General features: G+C 42.5%; 1 protein-coding gene across 3 annotated transcripts in view; it reads left to right on the top strand.

The window, feature by feature from the left end:
- The first annotated feature begins 252 nt into the window (after positions 1-252).
- The window catches only part of ndrg3a (ndrg family member 3a), a 29,460-nt gene continuing 5,309 nt past the window's right edge, over positions 253-24,403 (top strand). For 2 of the 3 annotated variants that reach the window (XM_026347445.1, XM_026347444.1), the window contains exons 1-7: positions 253-416; positions 12,597-12,680; positions 14,787-14,819; positions 22,905-23,010; positions 23,133-23,253; positions 23,509-23,571; positions 23,666-23,726. In XM_026347445.1, the coding sequence (XP_026203230.1) occupies positions 12,624-12,680; positions 14,787-14,819; positions 22,905-23,010; positions 23,133-23,253; positions 23,509-23,571; positions 23,666-23,726 (441 nt within the window). In that variant the 5' untranslated portion in view covers positions 253-416; positions 12,597-12,623. Of the gene's footprint in view, positions 417-12,596; positions 12,681-14,786; positions 14,820-19,063; positions 19,438-22,904; positions 23,011-23,132; positions 23,254-23,508; positions 23,572-23,665; positions 23,727-24,403 lie in introns of those variants that run through there. The other variant, XM_026347446.1, reaches the window with a different exon arrangement.

Below are 24,403 nucleotides of genomic sequence, written 5' to 3'. Positions count from 1 at the left end.
TAGCTGACAAACTGTAACCACCACGGACGCTCGTTGTTTTGTTATGAGTGCACCAACAACCCTTTCGGGTCGTGAACACTTGGGGCCGGTTGACATCTTGTTCCTTTTTATTCTCACCGTCTCCCCGTTGCCTCTGCGAGCACAGCGCGGTCTTCCTGACTTCAGCGCAGAGTGAGACCTCCTGCCTCCTCCTCCTGTCTGTGGTGTGTGGCGCCTCCTCCCATTGGCTCATCCGCGGTGTCTGCGACGCAGCGTGTAGTTCCGCCCAGACTCGCATCGAAATACTAGATGAGGCAGAGGAAGCAGCAGGCAGGATCGCTGTGTATTGTGTACTTAACATACATTTGGTTCGTCTTCAACTGTACAGCCAGTCGGGCACTGACAGGAACCCAGCGGACACTCATTTGACCAACGAGGTAAGTGTTGTGTCCGTGTTTCCGCGGTGGCTATTTCCAGGTTGTCACTTGCAGATGTGCCCGATGCCACAGGAGATTATCTCCGCTCGCTGGATTTCCCAACATGTTCGTGTCGTTATTTCCCCCCCCCCCCCCCCCCTCCCCTCCAGATTAATGGTGGCAGCCGTATTATAAGTATTAATGTACCACCGTGAACTAAAAACACGTTGAAACACGGGGAGAGCCGGGAGCTTGCGTGTAGCTTCACTCAGGAAAACTGCGTTTCGCACGAAGTGAGTTCGTCGCCGCTGCTTCAACAGAGATGCGACATAACCTTTGTTTTCACACCGTGTCTTCATTTTGCCAGCGCTGTGCCCGTTGGGTTCACTTTATTCTGTGTTACACTGCAGTAAATTGTAACTTCACATATAAGTTGTCCATTTACATTAAAACGAGGCCCGTCACGATGCGTTAACGTTACATCGTAAATCGCCGAGCTTAAACAACCAAAGGCAGGTTAGCCGACTAGCTTAACCAAATTGTTATTCATTTTAACACAATTTTCAATAAGTCCTTCAATACATTGATGCAACACGCATTTCACCTTAACGTATTATGTAGGTATTACGTTTATACGTTTATACCGCACTGGTATACTCTGAGAAAAAAGAGTTATAAAGTAAATGTTGAGTACAGTCAAACACAAGCTGTGCCTTTGGTCAATCAGAGCAATACTAGTGTGATTTTCTGCTGGGGTTTAATTTCATTCTGTCCGTAAGCTAAAAAAGGCCCAAAGCTGTGTATTGCATGTGTCTGTCATGGTGGCACAGTAGATATTGCTCCTTATTCTGCACATTTTTCCTCTAAAACACTGTGCAGCTCCATCATAATCAGTCAGATTACCCACAGTGCTGTGGCTGCAGGTGTTACAGCATTCAGACACCACGTTATGGATGACAATGTCACTGGAGGCCATGCGAAGGTCAAACAGGTGGGAAGTGTTGGCATCAGGTGTTTTCCCCTCAGCGAAAATACCCATTGTCATCTTAGGATATATTAAAATAGGAAACCGTGGTCTATAGTTTCACTACAAGTCTATTTAGAATAACAGTGGTATTAAAGTGATTCACCTTATTATAAAATATCATAAAGTACCATGAGGTCATTATAACCTTGGTGTTAAGTACCACAGACACACTGTGTGTATGTGTGTAGCTTTAATTATGATCGTCTACGGTTTAGGGTGTTATGGTGATGAATTCAGGTGTTTGCTCTCTCAGTGCCTTCAGCAGTGTCACGTGATAAGTACGGCTTGAGTGGAGCGCACATAACAAGCAACAACCAGGTGTTTGTTGTCACTCACAACACTACTGCCAACGACTCAGACTGGAAAACCAAAAGATAGCGGACTCCAAACAGATAACTGCTTACTCTACGTCGATCTGCGAACCAGACGTTTGTTTTCAAAGCAGGGAAAAGAGCAGATAGAGGTTAGTTAGATATTCATTCCCGTATTATACAAAACACCCCTGGTTGATTATTACAGCGAAAACCTGCTGCTTAACTAATGGGAGTGTTGGAAGTTGTTTATTAACTTTGTATTTGAAATCTTCAGGAAACGTTTTCATCTCGTTTCCCGTGCTCTGACTGTTAGCTCACATTAAAATGTTGACTTAATGTGTTTATTAGAACACGTGTTTCGAAGCTGTCTGCTTTTCCCATTTTCTTTTAAACCGTAAAGGTACTGTAAGTGAATTTTACATGTACTTAGAATATATCAGCATCAACCACTATTAGGGAGCCCTTCAACCTGGATTGCAATTTACGCATGGTGTATTACGGGGATTACAGAGTACATAAGAGTGAGAAACGCTGTTGTGTAGATGAGGATTTCTTGCAGGGATGAATGTCAGGGAATAACACTCACTGGAGAGGCTGAGACAGTAATTAAGCCACTGTGCTGACAGTCAGTCTGACTTGTGTTCACTCTCACCTCAGCATTACTGTGTCTATTGGTTTGCCAGCCCTCCAGGGCAAAACAAAACCTATGCCAGGCGTGGACACGTCTTTTCATAATTGGAAATAACTCATTTGCCAACACCCCATCCTTGTCTCGCGTATAGCAGGTACAGCTAACAGGTTCACTGTGTTTTTGTAGCCACGAGGATAATGTTAACACTGTATTGTGTGTTTGTTTCTTAGTCCTCTGGTGCTGCTGCTGCTTCTGCTGTGTTTTTGTAACTGAACTGCATCTGTAATTTAAGCTGTAGCACATCTAGGGTTACAGCGAAAGCTTTGCACAGCAGCTTCAAGCTTTCCAAAGCAAAAACGGCTGATGCTGACACACCTCTGTTCCAGGTTAACTTCTTAAATTTCTTTTGACCCCAGCTGAATAGCTCATGCAGACAGCTATTCCGTCTAACCCCGGCTGCATTGGTCTTTACTGCAGAGATGGAAGATACATCTACGTTTAGCTCACTAATGAATTACAAAACCTTTGATATGGATTCTTGTAGGTTTGTGTGAGCCAGAGGCACTGTCCACACAATTTTCAAGCATTCTTATCTGCTGGCTCACACCCCTGCTGGAAGTGCTCTTTCTGTCTCTGTTTTCTTGATCAGCATCAGCGATAATATCAGCAGGCGGTGATGAGGAGCGGCAGAGCACAGGTGGTAAGCTTGTTGATTTTAAGTGTTGGATACAAGCCCAGCTGGACCTCTAGATGCCCCAAAGTGTCCTTGCGTGCTGCTGTTCATTAAGGATCGTTTATTTTCATAACATCCCCTTGTGTGCCTTCACATGTATTTTCACCAAGTGCACATATTGCACTGCATCATCTCTCAGTTTACACTAGTCTTCTAGTTTCTGCAGTAGCTGCCAGTGGCTCTCTTAACTAGGGTACACTCAAAAATGTAAGCAGCTGTGTCTCACGATAGGCTGCACACATCATGAATCATTTTATTCTCTGCTTGATTTAATAATCTTGGGAACACCCTGGAAAGTTAAATGCTTTAGCGGTTGTTACCGTGATGGAGCAAATGGCAGATACAGTGCCCTGTTGGTTTGAAGATCCTCCCCCTCAGGCTTTGTTCCTGCTAGAAGCTGTTAAAATAAGACAGCGACGATAAGTGAAGAGCTAGCCGTCAATTGCTGGAATGTCACTCGGAGAGACTGAGTCCCTGGTGAGCGTGTGTGTGGCTGAATGAGAGTTGCACATTCATGATATATGTGAGATAGAAATAATTGTCAGCGCCTTTTTATGACTCATTTGATGCCTTGTTACAGCATTGAAAGTTGATGACAACCACTTGAGCTCCCCTGAGAGGAAGACCTGGTAGAGAATTCCCCATTACACTGTTTTTTGTGATATGAAGAGAATGGCTTAATGTAAATAACAATGAAAAGGGTCATTTGATTTCAGTGGCGCCACCAGCTGAGCTCGGGATGGCTCGAGGTGGGGGGGCTTGTGGGTAGCATGGTTGCCAAGGACACCGCCGACCTCCACAGAGAGCATTTGCAAGAGAAGGCGCCAGAGGAGTCATGTCTGTGTTTCTCTGGGAGGTTGACTTGTCAGTAATCAGTCACTTTGACAGCCAAGCTGGCCACATGGATAACTGTATTAGCAGAGGCTGTGTTCCTGTGAGGCAACAGGTCTCACAGCATTGAATCATACACTGAAACATGGTGGGACATGTTGTGAATCCAAGCCACTGTGAGTTCACAGGCAGAGGTCTGTATTGTTTCTTGGCATAGATGCTCTCGTGTCTCTGTCCTCTGTTAATGTTTTATGAAAGTGGTTTCCAGTGTTTCCACCCAGCTTGTTGATCTGATTCTATGGATTCTCTGTCTATGTGTGTGTAAAAGTTAGTGGCTAGGTTAAACAGATGGTCTCGCTGCTGCCTCCACAGCTGCCCTTTGGCCAGTCTGACTGCAGTCTGCAGATCCTGCTGAGCCTCAAGCAGGACTCTGCTGTTCTGGAAACTCTGCCTGCCCTCATCTGTCAGCAAGGATCCATGACACACACACACCATGGACATTGCACTTTGTCTTTCTTTGTGCTGTCTGCGCAAGTGAGCATGGCAGAGGAAATCCCCATAGATTGAACAGTGGCTAGCCTAGTGTAGCAGACCAGGGGCAGCTATTCTATTAGCAGAACTGAGTGCAGGCCTGGCCATTCACTCTTATTTATAGCCAGATACAGGAGGAGCTTAGCCAGGAGAGGCTCATTCAGTCTGGACACACACTACTCTCTGACGTATCAGAGCGGATTTATCAGGACTGCTCTGTCTCTTGACACCCCCCTTAGTAGTGATATCTTAGGCAGGGGTGGCAGTTAGCTCAGTTGGTAGAGCAGTCATCTATAAATCCCAGGGTTACTGAACTTCTCACTTCCATTCCTGCTTCCTCTTGGCTATGTGTTGAGGTGTCCTTGGACAAGACACCGAAACCCCACAGTAGCACCATCATCTACTGCAGCTGTCCAAACAACAATTTCCCCAAGGGGGATCAATAAAATATGTCATTATCATTATTTTTCCCCCTCTAATTCATCCACTCTACATGCCTTACTTTGTGTTAGACCTGTATGTGCTAGTGTGCATTCATTTGTGATAAAATGGGATCTGATCTTCATCTAGGTCAAGAGTATTAACCAATATAATGTGTCTAAAGTAACAACGCACAAAAGATGTTATGTTTCTGAGAACAAAATGACCCTAAGACCACAACAAATACTCATCAATGAGGTAAAGAAACAACCTGAGTGACAGCAAAAACTGTGTTATTAATTCCAGATTTTTTTTGTGTTATCATTTTAGGCACATTATATTTGTTAATACTCTTGAAATGAAGATCAAATCATGTTTTATGGCAAATGAATGCTAAAAAACTATACTTTTTCTTGCCACTGTATTTGTCACGTAGATACAACTGTTGAAATTGCTGTGTGAATTGCGATTCCCTTATTGGTCTATTTATCATCGTCTGAAAGCATCAGTTGTAGCAGTACCCTGCAGGTTGTTGTAAAGATGTGTGTGGTGTGGGTGTGTGGGTGTGTGTGTGGGTGTGTGTGTGTCAAGCACATGAGACAAGTATATCCCAATTGTGCTCACTGTTGTAGAACCAGTAGTGTCTTTTTTATGGCACATTTGAAACAGATGTCATAAATGAGAAAGTACATAATTGCATAATAATTATAAGAGAGTCAGTTTAATTATATACATGAATTAAATTATCAGTTAAAATTTGCAAATGAATGCATTCAGAGATTGTCCATTCTGGGTTTTTACTGAAAAGCAAGAGAAGGTCAGTCTTGGGGACAAAACGCAGAAGCATGTCAAAGAATAGAAACACAGTGACCCAGAAGACAAAAATCTAACCGCAATGGAGCCTAGTGCAGGGACCACCTCTTTACTTAAAATAGATGTTTGGTGGCTCTTTGAGTTGGCATACTACAATGTACTTAGGAATATAAGGCTGATTCATATCTTAGGTACCCACAAACACGTACACACGGACAGCCCAGGCCTTGAATGTCATACACATAGAAAATTTATAACTGCTACGTACACTTTGAGCCTAATGGAGAAATTAAGTTTCCAGTTTGGTGGTCACTTCACCAGTGGAAAATATAGCTGTTGGTCTGTCGTCTGTATTAGCGCGGTAAATTTTCCTTGCTGCTGGAAGTTATGACAAATAATTGAACCCTAGCACTGTATTTAGGAGCCCAGTCGGCTGTCCTCTGAGACTCTGTCAAGCTGTGTGCATCTTTATGTTCGAGATGAAGCATGCCAATAGATGTGCAGTTATAAATCAGTGCAGCCAGATGCTGCTCTTTAATCTCCTAAGACCATTAGCAGATAAAGTGGCCCCTCAAGCAATAATGTAATTCTTTAAAAGCCCTCAGAGTCTAATGAGTGGGGTCTTGCAGGATTAGAGATGTGTGGGAATGTATATAAAGAATGTGTTAATGTGTGGGTGCTGTGATTTGAAATCAGCGCAGTGGCTGCTATGTGCCAATGAGCATCTTTGCTGATGAACCAGCTCTTACTCACACATATTAACACATTCAAGTGATGGACAATCAGTTTAGGATTTCCTCTCTAAAAATACACAGTGCGTTCATTAAACAGATGCTGTGGAGTGACACACAGAGAGTGAATGTCAAAACCTAGGAGACAAGGTCACAAGTCTTATTTTGTACACAAATGCACATTAAGTGTTTATGTGTGTCTTACACCTTCACAGCACAGCAGCATTTGCCACATTTTCCCTGTGTGTGTAATATCCATGTCCTGTCCAAGTACGACCTCTGGTACATTTTTATCACTTGCATTATGAGTTATGGCTAGCCTAAGGCTCAGGATATTACATGTGGTAGTGACTGAGTGAGTCTGCCTTCATATTCGGTTTTCCAAGGAGGAGATGAGTCAATTATAGTAATGCAGTATTTAGCATTTACTAGGCCTTTGTGATCCTGGAAGGATCGTTCAAGGAGGTTGGTCTTTGATGAGGAACATTTGTTTCTCTTATTAACTTAAAATAGCTTCTCTGGTGCACTGATTTGCTTATTTTCTACTTCCTTTTGTATTTGCACCAAGTGACACATTATTTTTGCTTTTTTTGCTTTTTCCCAAAGCAGCTGTGGTTTCAGCTTCATTTCAAAAGCAGACTCGGGTATTGTTTCACATTTTGAGGTGAGATATTGGACAAGAATAAACCATTTTGATAGAACTGTGACAGAAAAAGACATCAGAGATGGGTCTCATCATAGTTTTTGTTACATTGTCAAAATAATGGGGCAAAAGATCTGTCAGCTTGTATCATGGGAATCGCATAAGCTGTAAGGAGCATGATGGAGCCGCAGGAGAGCAAGCAGTCATTTAATGAAGCAGACACAAAGCATGGGGAGGTGTGTGTGTTTGTGTGTTAGTGAGGGAGTGAGTGAGTTGGTCTTTTTGTTCGTCTGTGTGTGTTTGTTGACACTATCAGCAGGGGATGTGCTATACTATAGGTCAACTTTTCCATGATGGAGAACAGCTCCAGACCAGATTTCCTCCTTGTTCCTAGCCTTTGCCTCTACACACTGAAAAATATTTACCTGTCCTCTCGATCACTTTTGTTGTTATTGACCTGTCAATGTCGAAAGGGGGTGGTGGGGGCTAAAATGCCAAACAAATGGATTTTCCTCTTCTAATTCTCTAACCAAACGGCTTGGCTTAAAGCAGTAATCTGGAACCAGGCCTTGACACAGTCCATTAATTTTACTCTAGTGTGGATTGCTTTGCACAGATGCAGAATTGTAAAAACCGACTTGGCTTGGTTTTACATAGTAGCAGCGCAAAGAAGTTTCTAGTGACGTATCCACTGCTTGGAGCTTCCCAGTCTAACGGTCACAGCAGTGACCATGCAGGGAAGAGTTGTTTCCCACTGACAGCAGTACACTCTTCCACCTAGAGAAGAGCAGACATAAATATTAGGCTGCCTGTGTGGCTGTGAGGAGGGTAGTATCTCTGGAATTCGTGCTGGCCTATTTTCTATAGTGACGTGAAGCCTGGTGATGCGTTGAATGAAGACCAGATTCCTGTTGAGGACAGACATGTTTGTGTTCTTCTGTGATGGGAACTGTCATTAGAATAATTTGGTTCCCAGAGAAAGCAGACAAGCAGATACTCTCCTCCAGCTTTAAATGAGCTGGTAATTGTCAGAAGGTACATTCCAAATTAGGCATTGAATCTTCATTTAGATGCAGCTCGATATTATGTGTCCTGGCCTGACTGAACCTGCTCTTTTGCTGTAAGAGAGGACTGAATTCAAGTGAGCAAAAATAATGGTTGTCGTTTTCTCGCTAGTGACATTTATAGTTCTAAAAATTATTCAAAACTGTTAATGAGTTTAATGGTAATTATATCTACTTAACCACATCTTAATGTAATTTGTAACAGTGGAGTGTATATCTGATTTCCACAGTTTTCCATTAGTTGCTAAGAAATACCTGTGACTGGTTTTAGAGACTAGCAATTAAGGTCACTGTTAAACAACAGATTAACATATGATGAACTAATGGAAACAGAGCAATGCTGGGGATATACTGGTTATGTCCTTCAAGCCTTATTGACCTGTTATTACATGTATTACATCTTGGGTGGATCTTGCTTGTAAAATGCCTCTTTAGATTTGTCACCACCCTATGTAGGAGCTGGGCGGCTACACTCATGATGTGTCAGCGTGACTGTAATGTAGGGGAGGACTAGTAAGAGATGATGACTATTTTTTCTGTGTGACAGTGTAAACAAGTGATTGTTGTGCCTCACTTGGAAAAACTACCACAATTTCCCAAATTTAATTTAATGTTTTTGTAAAAAAAACAAAAAAAAAAAACATGTTTTTTTTTATTCTGCCGTCACATCATCTTCTTAATCAGGTTGGTATTTTCAGGGGATCTAAACATTAAACTAAAATATTTTTGCATGCCACAAAACAAATCACATCAACTAAAATTTGATCAGCATCAATGTATGGATAGATGGATGTTCCTAAATGGATGAACTGGTCATTTATGGTGGGTAAACACCTACGGTGAAATACTTCTGTAGTATGTAACTGAGAAATTTAGATTTAACTGACTTGGTTGACAGTTCCAATACATTTTTTTAAAATCAAAGACAGTTCAGTGGAAGTGACACACGTCTTTATTCTTCTACATCAAAATAAAGCGTGCCCCTAGTTTTATAACAGTTTGTGTATTTACTAATGTTAATGTTTTGCATAGCAGGCTGTGACACAACTTTCCATCACAACCCTACCATCCATGCTGTTAACCTCTCCCCACAGCAGAAGGTGACAATGTGGCGACAATTAAGGATTACAGCCTTACATCACTAGGGCAGTATTCGTGTTGGGTGAGTCCGTGTTACCATAGAGACACAGAGGCAGGTTTATAGGAGGTCATCATGGTGACATTCACCTCGCTCAGCCAAAGGCCAGACAGGTCTGAGTCAAAGCTCGGGTATGATGGGAATGAAGATGACAGTAGGTAAAGCTGAAGTTGCAGTTGCCATGGTGACAAAAGGACTACTTGAAGGGACTAAAGGGAAAGTCAACATCACACCTGGGCTCTCAGTCGTCCATCATGCCTCGTAGACTTCATGACGGCCCAAGGTGAGATGAAGATGGGTAGACAAAACCAGGGAGAAAATGCACACAGAGGGGGAGGAAGAAGCTGTAGGTGGGAGGCAGGAAAAGTGGGATAAGGCATAGGGCATGTGTTCATCGATCACTTAATGCTGGCTGCTGACATGGCAGCTAAATGACTCCTTTTTTGTCAGAGATACCATATATCTATAGCAGGAGGTGTGGCATGTGCCCCTGTCCACCCATGTACATGCGTTCTGCTGCTTTGACATTAAAGGCACATCCTGTCTCTCCTCAGAGGCCTACGGATGCTGCAGGATGATGTGAGTAAGATAGGCAGCCGTGCTTGCCAACTGCAGAGAAGGGGGAATGATAAATAAGTTATTCATTTATTAAATGGACAGATTCAGTAAACTTGTTATGTCAGAATTTAAAACCTCCAGTCTCCCAAAATCTGTGCTGACACTAGGCTGTAGTGAAGGCTGACCTTTGCTGCGTAGAAAAGGTCTTGTGGTTTTCTTCTGAAACCATTTGTTTCTGCTGTCGCCAGTTCACCCAGCATGGCTCCTGTGTCCCTCGCAACATGGCATGATATTTAGCGCTGAGCTGAGGTCCTGCTGGCATCTACTTGCTGTGCATTTGCGATGTGGTGTTCTGGTGGCAGACGGGACACATTTGTGGGAGCGATCTGCCACATCAGACAGTCCTGCTGTCGAGGTTAAAGGGACTCATTCCACATCGTCAACTCTCTCAAACCATCCTCCATCCTCTTCCATGTTGATGGCAGGTTGTGAACATGGGACAGACCCCTCAAGTCACACAGATTGCAAATGGAATTACCCTTTTGTCATTGGGGACCACTTGTGCTGATTTCCTCTTGCAATTACGCTAAGCTTTGCTGTCATATCTAGACAGTCTGTGTGGCCCATGCGAGATTTTTGTTTAGAGGTTCACTTTACCAATTCCTCTCACTTTTACCACTGTTTATTCCCATTGCCTTTCATCTGTCCCTTGGGGCTAGCCCAGCTCAAAATAAACATCTGCAGCCAGCTTTGTCTCTATGGCAACAGCTACATGGGCTGAATGGTAGAGCAGGCAAGGAGTAGGTAGGACAGGGTTAGGATGGTGGTGGATGTTGCTTAATGTGATATTGGGTTGTTTCAGGTGATTTGATGCCATGCTAAGAACTGTGACATCTGATAGAGGCCCCGGAGGGCAAGGCTTTCTTCCAGGTGGAAATCAAAAGAAGATGTATACAATGATTGTGGGGGGAGTGAGGCTTGTAGTTGTAACCCTGCAAGGGGCTCAGTGGGATTGGACTGTGAAAGCCACACAGCTAGTCTGTCAGGTTTAAGCCAATCCTCTCCCTGTCTTCCTTATTAACTCAATTAGCTGGCTAGCCGACTAGAATTAAAGTGGCCTTTGCCTCCTTCCTAGTTTCTGTGACAGCCTGAGGAAGTGTTGGATTGATCCAGCCATTACACTCAATCTGCTCAAGCATGCAGAGTATTTGTTTTTCTTTTTTCCTTGTTCACTTGTCTAAATATTATTTAGTTCAACCATAGAGCCGGATTTGTCAGCAGGGATTTTGCCTGGCATGTTTTCACTCTCCATGCTGATGGCTGAGGACTTCCAACGCTCAATGTTTCAACTTTTTTTCCCCCGATTTATGTAATTTGAGGATTGTGCTCAGATGCACCCATCTGCTTCCCTGGTTGTTTTCTGCAAGGTACAATCTGTTGACAGAGAAGAAGGATCTCTGACCCAATTTTACATGTCAACAAGCAGCTGTCTGTTCAGACATGACATGATATAATCATTGCTGGTTTTTTGGCTGGAAGATTTATTATTAACTAACGCTTTAAGGTTATCTGATACAAGCAGCTCAAGGTCATTCTGGTAAGAGTTAACTCAGGAACCGACTGTGGCTGCTCTTCCAACTGGAAAGTCATCTCCCCAGTTACATTTGTTTATTGCGTTGTTTGTGTTTGTGCACCATGTGCATCTGTTCTGATAAAAGTAATCCCTCTGTATCAAGGCCATTTGCGGGCCATTGCAGGGTAGTTTGGCTTTGTCTTCCAGTTGTAAGTATTGACCTAGAAGAATCAGAGGCTCCATCTGTTGTTATGTGAAACATTAGCCTGTCTCTTGGGTACAGCCAAGTAATTCAATACCACTTCCTGTCCTCACCTTGTGCAACTAGGCAAGACTGAAGACGTACCATTTCAGGGAAAGCGGGGGAAGCCAATATTTTTGTTCTTGTTCAATAATTATGTGCATGGACAAATGGCTGGCTTCAAGGAGAAAATAAATGAGGTGGGCTTTAGAGCTTCTTGTTAAATCATGCCTGATCCATCTTTGTGTGCGTCTTTGTTAGCACACCACCTGTGTGGACTGAAAGTGTGACCTTTCTTTGAGAACGGAGGGTGAAAACCCCTCTTCCCCCTTTTTTAGAGGCTCGTGTATGTATTGCGCACCGTTTTCTCCTGGCCACATGTCTTCAGTGTCCTTGGATAAGACATGTATGTGCAACTGTCCAACAACAATTTCCTATGGGGATCAATAAAGTATATCTAAATCAAACTATAGAATCAAGACAATACCCTGGAGAGAGTAAAACATGTTGTTAGGATTGGAATTGGGATGTAGCTACATACTACCTCATAACAATAATAGTAATAATACCTCATATAAATTGGCAATTTCAGATGAGTTGGTTGTGTTATTAACAGTATCTGGTGATAAAATGATAAGTCAGTTACACTGATTTGTTGATCAATCAAACAGAAATCCTGTCCTGGATCTGCCTTGCCAAATGTCAATTTGCCAAATGTCAATGGATTTTGGGGTTGCGGAAAACAGTCTAAACAATTAATATTTAATAATTATGAAAATAATCATTATTGACAGCAAGTGGAACCAACATTAAACCTGAATTAGATATCTATCAAGCATTTTATTAATTTATTTTCAAGTGTAGAGAGAAGTGCAGTAACATCTTTCTCACCATAAATGAGGATGTTCATTTGTACCAAAGTGAAAGTATTTATCATTTTTCTATTTTGACAGAGTGGTGTACAGGGACCAGACAGGAATATGGATGAGCTGCAGGATGTACAGCTGACCGAAATCAAGCCACTGCTGACCAATAAGGTGAGTTGTTGTACGGACGTGAGTGTAAAAAGCATGCAACTGAGCACCTGAACACGTGTACAGTATATGACCACATGTGCAAAATTAACCTTTGGTGTGCTGTAAAATTGAATAAGCACCCTATATGAAACTGCAGGCAAATACATATGCTAAGTAGGCAGTGCATACTGCAGTCTTGTTCATCAAAGTGAATTATTCATATCTGCTTGACTGTCGAAAGCAAAAAGAAAAGAAATGAGAGAACAAGGGAGAATAGAAAAATAGATGTTGCAGACAGAATGAGGCAAGTGAGAAGAAGAGAAGGGGCATATAACATAAGAGTGTGAGATGACAGTCAAACAAGAGTGAACTGAGATCAAAGGAGGAGCTGGAGGAGACTCATCTCTTTATTTCTGAGAGGTTGAAAGATGTTAGGAAGTGAGCGACAGCAAAAATAGAAGGAAGTACAGAGGGGAAAAAATGCCCAATGGCACATCAAAGCTCTTACCGTCTTCTTTTGGCCTCCTCCTCTTCCCTCCTTCATCTCAACAGCTGATTAGCTCATTAGATAGAGGGTGTGTCTGGGGATACACAGTAGCATTTTATCCCCACCTCCCGCCCCCAAGACAACTGTCACAGACGGTCAGGGGGTGTTGTGCCTCAGAGGAGAAGTGAGAAGTGATGTATCACGTCTAAGGGGATTACGTCACCTAAGTGCTGAGTCTGAAGGATGAGCAGGAGTAGAAGTGTTGTGTGAGGTGAAAAGCTAGGAAAAGTAACATCATACAAAAACAGCTGAATAAAGGAGACTGGCACTGACCTCTTACTCCACCTAGTGGCCAGCTCATTAAAAAGACAATCCAAGAGTCTTGAGAGCAAAGGGAGATAATCACATGATAATTGAATTTTCTCTCAAGTCCTCTGTACAAGCTATGGTTTGCACAGAATGCTTATGAACAATTACAATGATGATTGCAGAAAGGACGAATGTGTACTGTCTTCTACAGCAAAGTAACCAGAACAACGGTAAAGAACATGCATTGTGTGATTTTTTATTTTTTTTATTTTTTATCTTGAATCTTGTGCATTTTAACATGCATTCAAGGAGCACAGTTAGCAGATAAGCACAATTGTGTCATTTACATCTGCTAATGTTATAAAGTAAACATAGTTCTGAGTGAGTGCACAGTGAGAGAAAGTGAGTCACCTGTATCATGTTGAGACAGGGGATTGTCATGGAAGTGCTTTATAAACAGACCACAGAACTGTTTTAGTATTTTCCCAAGGCTAATGTCATGGAAATCTTGTTAAAATGTTGTGGTTAATTTATTCTAAAACCAAAGTAAACATTTTCAGTCTTCCCGTGCCTTCATTGTGCCTCTACAATACTTCAGCATGTCAGAACTCCATTATAGCAAAAGGAAAGTGTAGACTGTGGCTAGAAACATGTTTTTACTATGATTTAAGCTGAATAGTTATTTTGATATAAAGAAGAACAGAAGATCTTTATAGCAACCATCTGCCTCTACACCCATATGCACCCTGGTTGGTGCTACAACTGAATCCCCCAAGAATCTTCTCTTTTTTCTCCAGCCCACTCACACTTCTCCGCTCATCTACTATGCAGCTTCCTGCTGTCTCACTTAAGGCAAAGCACCAACTCAGACAATTCACTGGTAAAATTGAGCAGTATTAGTTATGTTCTATCGACCAATGATTTGGATTTATGTTGTTAATTGAAATAATTGTGGTCAAAAATAGAATGTGATTAGAATGTCAGTGTAATTGCATGTGTTAATCTATTGAACTAATACACCCATAAACACTTTCACGACATACTTACTGTGCCCCAGTAGGTCACACAGAAACTATCACAGATGAACAGATATTACACTAGTTTTAAATTATGATACACCCAGTTTGCTGCAAACTGAATCCCCTAATTTAAATGTGGTCAAATTGAAGACATCAAACATGATTGATTGTAGTATAAAAACTACTTATGACAAAACATATTACTAACCAAATGTTGTTGAGAGCCTTTAAAAAGTGGGAAACCACCAGATTAGTTCTGGTGCATCTATGAGTATTATATTTATCAACCTACCTCTTTTATTCTTTTCGCAGAATGCACGCAACTTTCAAGACTTCGACTGCCAGGTGAGTGGCGCCCTCTGCTCCTATCAAAAACACCATTTGCTGTATTGGGGGGGTTGCAGTTACACTCGTGGCAGAGACTGGGGCCTTGGGACCCAGCTTTATTCTCACATCCCTACTACAGAATTTGTTTGCTTGACACCCCCAACCCCACCCCCACTCAACTGACCATTAACTTTGCAAGGCGCAAGTGTTTGTCTGCTTTTTCATACAGTTTTTGCCTAGGTTGTCTTTCACATTTGTCCTTTGTATATACTGAATGTGAGACAAGCAAAAAAAAAAAAATAGTTTGGCTGGATCGAGGGAGAGAGAAGAGAGGAGCTATCAGGCCATTTCCCCCAGCAGTCTAAGTCTATAGCAGGATAACTTAGAGATGGTTCAGAGTTACCTGAACCAGCTCTAACAGTAAGCTTTACCTAAAAGTAAAGTTTTAAGCCTAGTCTTAAATGTAGAGAGGGGCGTCTGTCTCTTACCCCAAAGTGGAAGCTGGAGAGGAGCTAAAGGCTCTGCGTTGGAAACTCTAGGAACCACAAGTAGACCTGCATGCTGAGAGCTGTGTTGTGCAAGGGAAATATGGTACTATGAGATCTATAATATATGAAGGATCTTGAGCAGTAAGTTCTTTGTATGTAAGTATGAGTGTATACATCAGCTGGGACCCCTTATTTCACATAATTCCACTCACTTTCTCCTTGTCACAGTCTACGTTGTATCAGGAGATAAAAGACAAAATACCATGGACAATAACCCCTAAAGCTAATTAGCTTTGTGGAATGATTTTTTGTGAAGACTTGAAAGTCGTCATAATTTTTAATTTTCTTCAGCTGATAGTAGATAGAACAGTTGATGTAGCACTGCCTCTAGAGATATTTAGCAGAGCTCTTAATCCTGTGTCTAAATGGCTGCAAGTATCTGTTTTATGTACACAGTTCTACATTTAATGTCACAGAATGATGAAGTAAAGTATTTTTGAATAGGTAGCAATAGTTCCCTTCTTTTGGTTTAAAGAGTCGGATGTCTTTTAAAAGTTAGGGTTAGTGTCTCAGTTCAGAGCTCAGAGTCTGCAGTGACTTGCCTTTGCCCAATAAGCATTTCAGCCACAATCAACTGTTTTTCATGTGATAATATATGAATAAAGATCCTCCAAGAAATAGGAGTATTGGCCTTGAGCAAGGAGTGTTCTCAGTGACTTATTTCTTTGATGCTTCTTTCACACGTGGAATGGGATTGCAGGCTCTCTGCCTGTGTGTCATTTCTTGCAAGGAGTGTCTTGTATGAGGAGAAGTGACTTCTCACAGGCTAACACTTTGCTGCGTTTCTCGAGCATCACGGCTGTAAAGGGTTAAACCTTTCCTCCCCCTCTCACTTTCTGCAGTCACGCCTTCTTCCAGCATCCCACCAGAGCTAAAAATAGCTGCTGCAGGCAGGGGAGGACAGTAAGCATGTTAGCTGGAGCAGGCATGCTCCCCAGCATCCATTCCTGTCTGCACTGTCATCAACAGTTTCCATTTATAAACTGCTAAATACACTCATCTGCCTACCTCCACAATGTTATATATATATTTTCACCTATCTTCTGGTGATTCATACCATAACTGCAACAGAAGTATAAAGAAAGAATTGTGCCAGCACATTTATCTGTAGCATCAAGGCAGGCTGTATATGACCTTATTCTCATGGCAGCCATTTTTAACTTATACAGTCACATCAGGAGTCACAGGTAATTATTAAACTGAAAGTGATTATACTTTGAACTCTTGGGAGGTTTTCCATTTAACTACTGTTACTTTAACAGTACTTAATTACCAACTGCCTAGTGCTATTAACTAGTGCAAGTCCTTGCTAGTTTACTAACTATAGGAATTAGCTTGGTGATTATATGATAACAACTTTAGTTTAATGATAATTAATAATAGTTGAGTTCAATGGCAAATATTTTATAATACTAATATTTTTGTGTGCATATTTTCAGCTAAACTATACTTAATATACTTAGTTGGTTTTATATAGATAAAATAATCTAAAAAATTCAAAATGTCTCTGTTCAGTGTGTTACGAGAGAAAACACACAGTACAAGTCATTAGCTGTAGACTTGCCATGAATACAGTGTCCTTCTCAGCAAGGGGTCCTCCCTGTTGCAGCATCACTCTGAGCAGCCAATGTGACATTCCATGAGCTGGAGGACAAATCCAGCTGCTCTCCTCCTGCTAAAGCTCCAACCATAGGCCGTCCACAGGTACTGCATCCACCCCGCTCAACTGCATGAGGAGGGTGGTGTTGGTGGTGGTAGTGGGGTCACATAGGAGAGGGTGTGGTGCTGCAGTGTGTGTCCTGTGATGTCGTGCTTACGCCAGTTAGAGGTAAAGAGTGGGGAGGAAGGTGTGAGTCAGCCTTCTCCACCCATGGGACCTGCTGTGTTTTAAAGTGCATACTTAAGAACACTGAGGTACTTCATGGACATGGCTGAGTGTACACTTTAAAAATAGATCAGATTGGGATTGGTTCCATTTGCTGTGTTGAGCAAAAGTCTATCTATGAAGTGTTTTTTTATTTGTTTGTTTGTTTGTTTTTTTGTCTCTAAATGATTCTCAAATTGTTATGCCATTTCACTCCTTGACTTTGTGTCATTGAAACACAAACACTAAAAGTCATCTGCTTTCGTCATCTGCTTCTTTATTCAGACAAATGGCTACATAGTAGATTTCTTTTTTCCTCACTGCCTCAAGATGTTCAGCAGAGGGCGCCATAAGCCTGCTCATTTATGTGGAGAGCTTGACATTTGTGTTTCTCCACTGTCCTTTTTTATGTTAAACTTAAGTTGTGAATACCCAAACACAGGCCTCAGGCATCACGGAAACAGTGAATTGTAAAGATGTGGCAGACCATGTGACATATTGGTTGACATAAACATGTATGTCAACACATACAACATGTTTTCTGAGGTTGTGCATTTAAAGTTGGATGTGTCAATGCAAGCTTAAACTCGACCTGTGCCAATGCAGACCTGTACATTGAACCTTGCAGCGCAGCATCACAGCGTGTCTATAAGGCTCCTCACTCCTCAGAGCCCTGCTGTGATTCTTGATGACTCATCGTATGACCGAGGCACCTGATCTGTTGATGAAAGGTTGTGTTTGTGTCACATATGTTTCCATGAGTTAAGGTGATTCATTGCATATACACCACAACCAGGTCTAAATGCGGTTTAGTCATGTTCTCGCCAGAGTTTGACCAAAATGACTGGTGACTGAAACTGAAATCACTTTTCTGTGAATCTTACACTGTGGAAAAATGTCCCAGTGATATGCTTACCTATGCATACCTAACTGACAGTTGCATGTTATAAATGTTAGTATTAAATTTGTTTACCCTGTAGCACAAGGGTTTAGTCATTTTAAAGTAAATCCTCTATGTGTGTGTCAGTGGCACCCTCTGTGGGTTAAAACGGGAACAATTTACATGGGAAACTGCAATTTACAGCCAAACATGCTGCTACCTTGACTGACCAATGAAGTGCCCCTTGTCTTTTGTTATCCTGCCACTGTCTTGTTTATGCATGCTGTATGTTTATCATTGGCTCTCTCATACGAACATGTGGCACCCTGCATGATTGTCAAACATTAAGGGGCTATCTTTTAATGTAAGAATGAATAAATGAAGACTGGAATATTTATTTAAACATGAAACACAGTAGTTACAGTATGAGTCAACATTTGCAGCAAAGCTGTTGTTGGTCAATGTTAAGCTTCTGCATTTTATGCTGCTAAGTGGAAGTATGGACGTTATTAGCAGTTTGTGTTTATGGTCATTCGCGTTGGAGGTATTTTGTATTTGTATGTTGCAATCATTAAGATTCTTCTCTTTCTGCAGGATAGATAGCAGGATAGTTATTCTTAAATCTCAGTAATGGGCAGCCATTTTGCTGATGCAGTACACAGCCCAGAGTGGGCCATCAAAGTCTGCCTCCTCTCCTCTCCCTCTGCTTTATCAGTATCACTGTGCAACGTCATCAGCCTTCCCATTTTCCTGGACTGCCTCTGCATCCTTTGCTCCCCATCACCCCTCTTCCGACGCAGCCACCCTTCTCTTTCTCACACTCTCCTCCTCCTTCTCTCCATTCTCCTCTAAGCCCCACCCTCTCCCTCTACCCACCTGACCGTCTGCAATCCAATTAGACGCACCAGTGGCTGGATGTACGAACGCACTGTGACTACCAAGCACAAACTGCAGTCTCACTCTCCTCCCCCTCTGTCTCTTTTCCTGCTCTCTTTCCCACCTCTTGTCTCTGTCTTGCTCTTGTTCTCTCTGCATCTTCTCCAACCCCCACTCCTCTGCTTTCATTCAGATTATTTGCCCATCTCTTCCTTACTCCCTCTGCTGTGTCCTTCTTGTCCATCTCTTCCTTGTCGTTTCTGCTCTTCCCGCCTCACCCTTCATCCCTCCCTGCCTACTAACACTCCCTCCCTTCTCCTCCTTTTCCTCCTCCTCCTTCTTTTGGAGATCTTCAGAGCTGCCCAGCGCACACTCTCACGCATAGCATAACACATTCCTCTCCTGCGTGGGAAAAACATGTCAGCTATTCTGGACCTGGACCAGATTGCATGCTCTGGGAATGAAGTGGTGAGTGACAAATGCGTCTTGCCTGTCTTGACACACCTGGCTGAGTCCTTGCAGCAGGGGGTTCTGGTTCAGATTAGAAGAGAGTTTGTTGTGTGTGGTTTCCCCAAAGACAGAGTGACACCAGCTGACTCTAGGAAAGGATAAGCTGGTGGTCTTTCCTGGCTTGCTTGTCTCCACCTTCGGCAGACGGCTGAGCCTTTGGGCTTTTTCTCTCTGTGGGCAGCTGTTAGTGTGTGTTGAACATTTGTTCTCTGTGTGTGTTTGTGTCTACAGGTCACACCATGTCCATGTGTGCACTGAGCCCAGCCTTAACATGCTCAGGGTTCAGAGACTCATTTTAATGTGATGATATGAATGATAGACGTGTATAGATGTCTCTGAATCTGCGAATGCCACAACCAAAGGATGTGTATGTGTCTCTGTGTGTGACTATCCATCAATAGGGTTGCTGTGTGCGGTTGTGTGTTTGTGTGCATTTATATGTATATGTTTGTGTGTGTGTGTGTGTGTGTGTGTGTGTGTGTGTGTGTGTGTGTGTGTGTGTGTTTTTGTTTGTTTGTTTTGTTTTTTCAAAACTGCAGTGATATACGTTTTGTCCAGCTATAGCTGGTGCATCGCAACAGCTTTGTGATCTTTGTTCTGTTCTAACTAAAGACAGTTAAGAGGTAACTCACCTTGTGTAGCATCAACACACCATGAACAACACAATGGCTCCTTCCTTCCCCTGCAGAGACCTTGAGTTTGTAGTTTAAGCCCACTGTTTCGATGACAGGGCAAGATAGGGTGGCATATACCTAGTATAAACCCCCTGGAGCACATACTCAACACTGGAGACATTACTGTGTGTATGTGTTTGGGTGTACACACTAAAGTCATTTGCTGGCTGCTTGGTGTTTCTGTCCTATAGTGCCGCTGTCACAGGCGATTGATGCTGTTGCTGGCAGGGCGGGAGAAAACAGGCGAGAGAGGACGGAGGGAAGTGAGGGATTACAGGAAGAACAGCATGACACATGGCTTTTTTCACCTCACCCCACCTCCCTCACCCTCCTTGATTCTGGGGCAAAAACCCAAGTTCTTTCCCTTGGCAATCTCCTGAAGCCCCTCTACTCAAAGCACAATTCCCTACTCAGTATTCTTGTCTCACCTACACACTCCCAAAACACCCCCACACACTCTTTGTCCAAATACTACTTACCATGAACATATTAAAGAACAACAAGGTTGCTGCCATTGCAGTGCTTTCCTTCTTTTCCCCACTTTAGCTGTCTAGGCTAGCAGCCCCACCCCATGCCTGTTTTCTTCTGATGCCTCTGGGTGTACATATACATCCGTGTGTGTGTGTGTGTGTGTGTGTGTGTGTGTGTGTGTGTGTTGTGTTGTGTGTCTAAAAGCAAATGATGAGGCAGAGCTCCCAGATCAATACAGCTTTTGAACCAAGAGCTAAATGGATAGATTCAAAAGGCCCTGTTCTTCACTCCCTTTCCACAGTCCTATCTCTTGATTCTGCACCCTTGTTTGTGCAAAGGCATGGCCACAAGACATGATGAATTAAAGCAGCGTGCGCCTTCTGTTTTAAGGCACACCCTTGGTTAGTCATACAGGACTCCCTCTGTCTTCTCTTTTTCCTTGTCACTCTGTCCCTTTTTGCCTTCACGCTCTATTTCCTCCCATCCAATTCCAGAATCTTTGTCTCTTATTGTAGCTATCTCATCTTCATTCCCTGTTTCCTCCCCATGTTCCCTTTGTGTTTTCATTTTGTATCACTAGTTGTGGGCACACATCTTGTTTTCCTGGCAAAGGAGGAAGGCATTTGAACAAGTGAGTTTGAGTTGTTTCTCCGTGTCCTTGACTCTGTCCTTGTCTAAAAATGAAAATTCTCCGGCACCACAGCCATAGAAGCCTTCACTCCAACTATAACAAGTTTCTGTGCCCACCCCACCAGGCTGAAGGTGCTGAATCATTTCATTACCTGTGAAAAGGCCTCAGATGAGTGCAAGGTTTCCTGTGAGCAGGACAGTTTTTTTAAGGTTTTACTCTGTCTCGGAAAGAGCAGTTATTTTCTGTACCTATTTATTATAGCACATGTAGACAGTGCGGATTGCCTTGTGGTGTTTGATTGTGCATAGTTTTCATGTTATGTGCGACAGGCTAATCTCTGTACCAACACCCACTCAAATGAACATATCTTATCTCGTTGCTCACAAGATGAGCAGTTTGCCACTTGTGTTGCTATGTCCGTTACAGATTGCAGATGCACATCACTGCAGCCTTGTCCTTGAGAATTAACCTTTTTCTCCTCTGAAGCAATCGTCACACATATCCATCAGCCAAAGGGCTGCAGCAAGAATCCAGCAAGGGAAAAAGCAGTTGGAGTCATGCTCCCTCTGTGTCTGCCAGTCATAACTTGTGTCTGTCATAAGCCAGAGCTAGCTGTTTTTATTATTGATAACCAGTGGGCCTTGAGACTGCTGGGCCTGCTCTTTGCAGAACACACACATGCATATTCACATTGCTACTTCATGTGTACCAGTATCAGCACCAAATCATGCTGACCTTGGAAAGTGTGTGTGTGTGTGTGTGTGTTTAAGACAGAAAGAGAGAGGGATGCAAAATGGCAAAGGAATTGCAGCACTGGAAACCAGCTTTGTGACTACTTGTATCATTTTCCATTATGTCACATATCACATTGTTTGTGCTTTAGGTAAATTAAGTGCCTGCTGAAATTACGTTTAAGCCATTTAATACTTGATTTGTAGAAGTACTCAGCAGGACTTCCTTGTGCTTGACAGAGCACAAGGAAGGACAGAATGAAGCTGTTGTGAACTCTTTGGATTTTATTTTATTTATATTCTGCTAAGCCATTCACTAAATCAGATGACTGCCATTTTTGCACAGTCATACTTGTGAAAGGGCTGTGAGTTTCAGACCCTCAAATAAAAACACTATTTTCCTCAATGAACGCACTGTTTCCCCATTCTCCACTTTGTTTGTCCAAGGGCACAGGGGATGTGTGGTGGAGACAAGAGGTGCATGCTTTGAATCCTTAATCTGAAACCCCAAATGTTGTGGCAGTTTTTCGGGTGTATACTTTAGGGAATATGTGTGTCCTGCATCAGATTTTTAAAAAACAATTATTTGTGCGTAGAAGCCCTATAGAAGCCTTTCTATAGATTAAAGGTTTTCAGTCTTCCTCTACTTATATGTTACCTGTGCTGTCAGTCATTATGTGATCTTGTGAATATCTTGGACACCTTCTTGCTTTGTGGTAGTGAAAATCCACTGCTTAAATCACAAGCTGGAGTTTTATTAATAAGTCAAGAATTTATCCATCTTATAAGTCCTGTTTTTGCAGCCACACCCTGATGTACTGTACTTTACGCTTCATCCCCAGGGACCACTATCTATGCAGTCTTGTGGTTTAAGTTACACAGTTCAACAACATGCTATTCTTTTCTTTGTGGCTGCAGGAGCATGATATTGAGACTCCACATGGCGTCCTTCATGTGACAATGAGAGGTGTTCCCAAGGGCAACAGACCCGTCATTCTCACCTATCACGACATTGGTCTTAACCGTGAGTCATCCAACAACAGACTCGTCACAACACTCTGTCATCAACCTGTTTTGTTTTACTAAAACACATTCGGGTCCTCGAAGGTTTGTGCTCATGTGTGTCCTCTGTTTGCAACTTTCTAGACAAATCGTGCTTCAACACCTTGTTCAATTATGAGGACATGCAGGAGATCACGCAGCACTTTGCAGTGGTTCATGTGGACGCACCCGGCCAGCAGGAGGCTGCACCTCCCTTTCCTAGCGGGTGGGTGACAGGCTGGTTTTGCATGCATTGATAAATGGCTGCTCTGTTTTTCAGTGCTGGAAAAAGAGCTACAATCAATTTATTGCAATTGTAGTGTAAAGTGAGCAGGTAGTTTATTTGCTAATGCATTCACATTTACATTCACTGTCCAACATGTTAGTCAAACTCCTAAAGTGTTTGAATATTTAACTTCATGCTAAACAAAATTGCTCTGAATTAAAACAATAATAATCATTATGTTTAATTTCTCCACAGTTATCGCTACCCCACCATGGACGAGCTGGCTGAAATGCTGCCCTCTGTGATGACTCAGCTCAAGTCAGTGGCCCCCTTTTGATAGCTGATCAATAATAATGTGCATAAATTGACTTGTATTCTCCAGTCCTACTGTAACTGCTGCTTTTCCCTGCAGGGTCAACAGTGTGATTGGTATTGGCGTTGGAGCAGGAGCATACATTCTTTCCCGCTTTGCAGTGAGTATACACACAGACCAGTCCATTGGCCATGCTTATTTTCCTATTCTTATCTAACTCCCATTCTTTTTTGTCCTCTCTCGCCTGTAATAATTGAAGGTTTTCAGGCCACACAGCTTGTTATGACTGAACATTAAGACCTAAATCAAGCCCACACAGGGCATCAGGCTGCTCTCCAGTCTGCTGCATATGCTGTCATTACCTTAGATGATGAATAACCTTAGTGGTTCTCTTCTTTTCACATGCTTTCGTCTTGTTTCCACACTCAGCGCAGAGGAGCTAAAAGAAGCACATCTGTGTACAATGGAGCAGAAAGATCTAGAAATGACAGAGAGGAGGGAGGGAGCACTGACAGATGAATAATGAAAAGAGAGGATAGGAGGTTAGCGGTAAAACGGCAAGGTGTGGGGACTGAGAATCACAACAGTGGGCTCTCTGTGGAAAGTTGGCTCTTGTTTAGAATTCCTGAGGGGAAAAAAATGTTCTGAAATGCTCGAAACAAAATTTTTTTAATTTTGATTTTAAATTTTTTTTTTGCAGTTATTGCTACATTGCTTTGGAAAGCCACATCTACAGTATTACCTTGACACCGGGAGCGATGGATGTTAGATTTCTCCTGATATTCTCTTAGCAATTCCAAACCCATATCCCTGATATGCAGCTTCATCATATTATGA

This window comes from Anabas testudineus, chromosome 5 (assembly GCF_900324465.2).
Source record: "Anabas testudineus chromosome 5, fAnaTes1.2, whole genome shotgun sequence".
NCBI classification, from domain to species: Eukaryota; Metazoa; Chordata; class Actinopteri; order Anabantiformes; family Anabantidae; genus Anabas; species Anabas testudineus.
Note: the sequence above shows the minus strand (reverse complement) of the source record. Positions and strands in the feature narration are given on the sequence as shown.